The 7,042-nt window shown below is 36.2% G+C and overlaps 1 protein-coding gene across 7 annotated transcripts in view; it reads right to left on the bottom strand.

Annotated features, from left to right (window-relative positions):
- Positions 1-1,844: 1,844 nt before the first annotated feature.
- Positions 1,845-7,042, bottom strand: part of Abhd18 (abhydrolase domain containing 18) — a 69,308-nt gene continuing 64,110 nt past the window's right edge. For all 7 annotated transcript variants that reach the window (XM_023719485.1, XM_023719484.1, XM_004635000.2 and 4 more), the window contains 3 exons: positions 4,906-5,269; positions 3,971-4,133; positions 1,845-2,635 (listed from right to left, as the gene is read on the bottom strand). In XM_023719485.1, coding sequence (XP_023575253.1) covers positions 2,584-2,635; positions 3,971-4,133; positions 4,906-5,269 — 579 coding nt within the window. In that variant the 3' untranslated portion in view covers positions 1,845-2,583. The remainder of the gene's footprint in view (positions 2,636-3,970; positions 4,134-4,905; positions 5,270-7,042) is intronic.

The following is a 7,042-nucleotide window of genomic DNA, read 5'->3' as shown; positions in this document are numbered from 1 at the left end:
CTACGTAGTGAGAACCTGTCGACCTTGTACTAAATACATTAGAAAAAGAAAAGAAAACGACACACCATAATACGTTATTGTTTAGTAAGAAATGTTTATGTAAAAAAAAGAAACTAGCTGGATTTGGTGGCACATACCTGTGATTCCAGCACTTGGGAGGCTGAGGCAGGAGGATCATTGTGAGTTTCAGACTAGCCCAGGGTACAGAATGAGCTCAAGACCAGCCTGAACTGTATAGCAAGACCCTGTCTCAAAATGACAAAAAAAGAAAGAAACTATTGATTTGCCTAATCATTGTGCAGCTGGGTATGGTGGTTCATGCCTGTAATCCCAGCAATTGGGAGGCTGAGACAGATGACGATCATCTGAGTTTGAGGCTAGCCTGAGCTATATAAGTGAATTCAATCCCAGCCAGAACTACATAGTGAGACCCTGTCTTAAAAAAAACAAACAAAAACAAAAAAACTGAAAAGAGAATTTAGTTATTAAAGTCATTATTCAGAAAACATTCAATCATATCTCACTATATGCATAACATAAAGTCATTCTAATTCAGTTGACAGTTAAGTTTTATCTTTGATATTTTGTGAAAGAACTTTCATGGATTTTATACTTGCAGTTAAAGTGTCTTCTGCACATGTAGCACTGTTTTAGTTCTAAAGCTGTTGTGTGTTGGTTTGTTATAGCATGGCAGTTTTAATGAAGTTACTATTTTCTGGGTCATTAATGACATCACATTAATAATTTAATTTTTTCTTGAGACAGGATCTTGATATGTAATTTAGGCTTGCCTTACACTCATAGCAATCTTCCTGCCTTAGCCTCCTGAGTGGTGAGATTACAGGCATGTACCACCATGCCCAGCTAATTTCAAGTGGTTATAGAAATTAAGATGGCATTAAAGTTAACAAAGTTTTTAAAAAGGCTTTGGAGGCACTTTATAACTCTTTCATCCTTAGTAGACCAAAACCTATATATTATAAAATAATTCATGGACAAAGCAGATTAAAAAAAAGAAAACCTCAAATACTTATTCCAAACCTCTACACAATACCTAAAAAAATTTCTTTAACAGTTTAGCTCTCAACTTGAGTTTAACAGAAAAAGAAAGCACTAAGAACTGGGTATAGTAGCACACCCATATATTCCAAGCACTTGGGAGGCTGAGGGAGGATCAGAACTGTGAGGCCAGCCCAGAGAACACAGAGACCTTACTTTTTTTTTTTTTTTTTTGTGGAACCAGTGATTGAACTCAGGCCCTTGCGCTTGCCAGGGAAGTGCTTATTCTACTAAACCATCTCCCGGCCCCTGAGACTTTATCTCAGAAAAACAACAAAACATGAAAAAGCCTCCCCAAAACAAAGCACCATATTTAGCCATATAATCCCCCATTTTAAAAAGTTACAGGGAGTATATAAAACTTTTAAGTTTTTCTATAGAAAGTCTGTATGAGACAATTCAATTTTTCTCCTTCTTGTTTTTTTGAAACAGGTCTTGCTTTGTAGTTCATGGTGGCCTTGAACTCACTGGGATCCTCCTGCCTTAGGCCTCTCAAAAGCTAGGATTACAGGTGTGTACCACCATACCAGGCTGAGGAGTCAAGTCCATATGTGACATTCTGAAACTAAAAAGGCAAAGCTGTTGAGTTCTTGAGCTGAAGTCAGATGCTTGGCAAACTGCAGAGTAAGTACACAGGAAGATATCAGGCACAGAACCATCAGTCAGTGCAATGGGTCTTCTATTATTTCCATTTTTCATGACTTGAAAATTTTCAAGTAGGAAAAATGTTTGGCATTTTTAGAACTCTAATCATTAGTAAAAATTTAAAGTTTGTTTTTGTCTAACTGATTTTATCTATAGTTCAACATTCATTTTAATTACTAAAAGTACTTATCTACAAAGCTGTCAGCATGTTTAGAATACAAACTTAACAGACATTTTACACATAAGTAATTCTACAGCAGAAAATTAACTACAATTGAAAACAAGACTATAAATTCACCATGCATCCCCCCTCCCAAATACCTATATTTCTCACAAGTTTGCAGAAACGTCATAAGGGTATACACAGTACAGGCTGATATATTACAATGTTCTTTGTTTTAGAAATTCCATTAAAAACCAAGAGGGTTTATTCTATGAATAAAATTATTTTAAATAAATTACTCAATTTAAAATGTTTTCATGAATATAATAACAGACTAGATATTGAATAATGGGATTCCCACAAAATAGCAAAATACTTCAAATTATTTAATTGAAATATTGTTTTGAAAGTATTGAAGTGTATTTAAAGTTTATAACTGATGTGTAACACTGAATTACAGATTACACTGGTAGAAATGAGATCTATAATGCTGTTTGCTGGTTCTTCACATCATCACAGGATGAAAACTCCTTTTTTCTTCTTTCCTTTTTTCTTTCTTTTTTTTTTTTTTTTTCTTTTTGTTACCAGGGATTGACTCAGGACCTTGCACTTGTCAGGCAGGTGCATATGCCACTGAGCTATCTCCCTAGTCCAAAAATTCCTTTTCTAAGAAACACGATGGCTGCTCCTGGCTTTACTGTAATACAGCAATCCTGTCAGTTAGCGTATTTATGAAGGAAGCGTTCAAATGCATCATAGATGGCTTGTCTAAAATTAAAGATGAATGACAAATTGTTAGTAGTTAGCATTAGGAGTGGAAGACAGGCAGCACCTTTATTATATTTCCAAAATAACGTGACCTTTAAACCAACCTTCTGTCCAGGATACAAAAAGGGCAAAAATGTTGGGGACTGGATCCCTGTAACCTCACATCACTACTACTGGAAAACCTGAAATATATTTCAACTGACAATGGACGCAGGAGTACATTTTCTTTTTATGTAAGAAACATACAGGCACATACACAAATAACAAAAGAAATAACTGATTACTTCTGTCATTTAATTGAAAATTAATGTAACTTTATGCGTGTTTTTGAAACGGGGTCCTTGCTATGCAGTACAGGCTGGCCTTGAGCTCACTTTGTAGCCTAGGCTGGTCTGGATCCTCCTGCCTCAACCTCCCAAGTGCTGGGATTATAGGCATGTACCTCCATGATGAGCTGATAAATATATTTCAATGATACCCCTTTATGATCAAGGGTTGATAGAAGTAAAATTTTGGAGGACATCAGAAAATTAGTTATAAAAGTTTTCATAAATTCTAACTGTAGTGGAGTTGTAAAGCACAGTGGTGCATGCCAGTCATTCCAGGTGTTTGGGAGGCTGAGGCAGGAGGGTATTAAGTTCAAAGCTAGCCTATACAACTTTGGAAGACCTTGTCGCAAAAACAAAATATAGATAGGTAGATAGACAGACAGACAGACAGTCAGTCAGTCAGACAGATAGACAGACAGGGCTGGGAAGTAGCTCAGTGCTGTCTGGGTTTCCCTTAAGTACTGCAAACAGAATAAAAAAAGGCCTAGAGCTATAGCTCAGTTTAAGATCCTGGGTTCAGTCCCTAGTGCCACAAAAAAAGATGAATGGAAAACAGTGCAGTCAATGAGAATACTCAAAGTCATTAATAATAAATCAATATTTTACTTCTCATTAAAATTCACTATTTACTTGCTAACTAACATTGCTATGCTACCTGACAGATGCTAGGGTCATTCTGAGAAAACATCAGGGTGGAGTGAAAAATCTACCCATGCATCAAAGCAACTTCTACAAACCAGTGTTCCTCTACGCACCCTAAAGTACCTGGCCATTAGTGCTTAAAGAGGGTAAAACCACCTGGTAAAACAAGCCTAGGATAGCCTACATCCCTGATTTTCTAGAAGAAAGAGAGGACAAGGTAGGAAAAGAAGGAAAATACTTCACTGTGAGATTTGTAGAAGGCAAAAAGAAAATAAAATGACTAAAACATGACATAAAAATGCCTAATTTTTCCTTCTTGTTGAGGGAAAGAAAACCAAATACCTGATTAGACAAATAATCTTACCTGAAGATCCCTTGTTTAAAAAGGTAAGCACTAATGTGACCCCCTTCTAGATAGCGGATTTCACAACCGGGCCAAATTTCTTGTAGACTTCGAACTCCTGTTCGTGGAATATAGGCATCTTCCTTGGCTTGCACCACTATAATGAGGCTTGGGTCAACTGGAACTAAGGATGGGGTTTTTACACATTAAAAAGGTCTAAGATTTTAGACAAATGCAATAAATCATATCAGAAAATACACCACACAATACTGTGCTATTAAATGAAAATTTGTCAAACTTAAGTATTAAATATACCATATTATCATAATATTCTTTTTTTTTGGGGGGGGCAGAACTGGGGATTGAACTCAGGCCCTTGCGCTTGCCAGGGAAGCAAGCACTTATTCCACTGAGCCATCTCCCTGGCCCCCTATAATATTCATTCTTAAAATAACTATTCTAAAGATACAAGATTCAGTGATTTTTACTTAGCATTGCTGTTTTTTAATGCTGAGGACTGAGCCCAGGGGTTTGTGCGTCCTGAATGTACACTCTGTCACTAAGCTACACCCTACACCTCAACCCCTCCCATGTATTTTTTTTTTTCTTTTTTCTTCTTCTCTCCCATGTATTTTTAAATGAGTAAGATGGTTAGGCATAGTAGTGCCCACATATAATCCCAGCACTCAGCAGGCTGAGGCAGGACTGCTGAGAGGTCAAGGCCAGCCTTGACTATATAGCAACACCTTGTCTCAAAAACAAGAAAAAAGATGGCATAGGAATGCTTTCATGGATAAAATATGATACATTTAAATGACTATCCTGGAGAACATATTCTGGACCTAACAAAAAATATGCCCTCTAAAACATGAAATTATTTTGAAAAGCATCTTTAAAATATTTCACAAATATTTACACAATGGCAAATATTCTCAATTACATAGAAAAATTAGTACCTGAGAAATTTGCTACATGAGTACATTCATCCATGACTCCTTTCATAAATATTAAAGATTCTTTTTGAAGATTGTTTCTTCTTTGTTCTTGGCTAAGGACCTGGTATGACTGAGGGCGGTAACTTGTGTAATTACTTTTGTTGGTTGCAAGTGTTTGATTCAGGCAGTCTAGCTTAGAGGCATCTTGCAGTAAGAGTCCTTCTGATGTCGCACTGATAGATGTTTTACTAGAAGTTTGGCACTCAGCAGGTTGTTGGGACACAACCTGGTTTGTCATATCTAAATTTAAACTCCTGGAAACCAACTTGTCTGCACTGCTAGGGAAGCGTTTCACAAACTCTTGTCCCATTTTGAAAGAATCTGTCTGAATAAATGAAAGAAAAAGACCATGTAATGTAAAACAGAACTTTATTAAACAACTTTTTAAAAACAAAACAATAAATACTCCTCAGTGGATAAACAAAATACCTTACACACACACACACACACACACACACACACACACACACAGTATTACTGTAAAAAGGAATTTTTTAATTGAAATTTTAAATTCCTTTTTAAGACACACAGCATAACAAAGATGAACTTTGAAGAGTATTATGCTATATGAATAAACCAAACTAATAAGGCAAATAATGCCACTTGTGATGGTGCATGCCAGAAATCCCAACACCTGGGAGAATTGGTAGGGAGACCACAAGTTTGAGGCCAGCCTGGGCCACATAGCAAGTTCAAGGCTTGTTTCAGACAAAGCAAAAAAGAAGACAAACATTGTATGATTCTACTCATGTGAGGTCTCCACAGTAGTGAATTTCATAGAAGATCTGGTTGTCAGGGGCTGGGACAATGGGGGGAATGGGGAGTTATCCTTCAGTTGATAGATTTAGTTTGAGGACATGAAAAAGTTCTTGAGAGGGATGATGGTGATGGCTGCACAAAGCTGTGGATATACCCAGTGTTACTGGACACTTACAAGTGGCCCAAAAGGCAAATTTTATGTTGTATAGATTTACCATGATTTTTAAAAGGAGTAAAGCTGTCAAAATTTAAAGGAGAATTAAAGATAAAAGACATGTATTTATTGCTGAATGTTTCCTATACAACAATAGGGTAGTACAGTCTGTGTCATGTTTTACTGTGAGAGTTTGAAATCCCATAATAAGTCTTCACCTTAGAACTTCTATTTTTTTTTTTTGGCAGAACCAGGGATTGAACTCAGACTCTTGTGCTTCCAGGTAAGCGCTTATTCTACTGAGCTATCTCCCCAGCCCCTAGAGTCTTATGAATGTATACTGGAAGTAAATTGTATGCTCACAGAGATACCAGCTACCTAATGTTCAACTTGTCCTCAGGTTGAACGAACAAGAATTAAAAATTATCAAGGAGCTGGGAATGAGGGTGCATGTCTACAGTCTGAGCTACTTGTGAGGCTGAAACAAGACAATCAAAAGTTCAAGGCCAGCCTGAGCTAATGAGTTCAAGGACAACCTGACTCACACAGTGAGACAGTCTCAAAAAACAAAATCAATATAAAAAAAGGGCAGGCGAAAAAACTGTTTATGATGCACCAGGTCTTGCTCTAACCCCTCATAGCATTAAAATCAAGGAAAACATACTGCCTATGAAAATCTCAAAAGTATGTTCGATGTGTAAGATTTATAAAATCATACTATTTTCTATGTTCATTTTATTTTTTAAAAAAATCCACAAATTTGGTAACATACTGATTTGTGAATTATTTGGGAAATACCTTTCTCCTGGCAGTATACTTGAACACAATTATAATTAGATAAAATCCAACCACATAAAAAATAATACATCCTTTCTTTCACTCTGATGTTTCTAGGACTTTACACTTATACAATGACATATGCACAGGGTTATTTATTGCAGTACTGTTTAACAGCGAAAGATGAGAAAACAACATAAATGCCTACCAAGGGGGTGCTTGTTAATAAGCCATTGTATATTCATTGATATAATAAACTATTATATGGTGGTAAAAAACAGGAAAAGTTTTTTTTTTTCTTTTAGAGATAGTGTCTCACAGTTCACTTCACATTGGCCTTGAACTCAGGTTTTTTTTTTTTTTTTTTTTTTTTTTATTTAGCATGGGGTCTACAGGGTCTCACTACAC

The sequence above is a fragment of the Octodon degus genome, unplaced genomic scaffold, assembly GCF_000260255.1.
Source record: "Octodon degus isolate 3935 unplaced genomic scaffold, OctDeg1.0 scaffold00068, whole genome shotgun sequence".
NCBI classification, from domain to species: domain Eukaryota; kingdom Metazoa; phylum Chordata; class Mammalia; order Rodentia; family Octodontidae; genus Octodon; species Octodon degus.
This window is presented reverse-complemented; position numbering and strand designations above follow the sequence as displayed.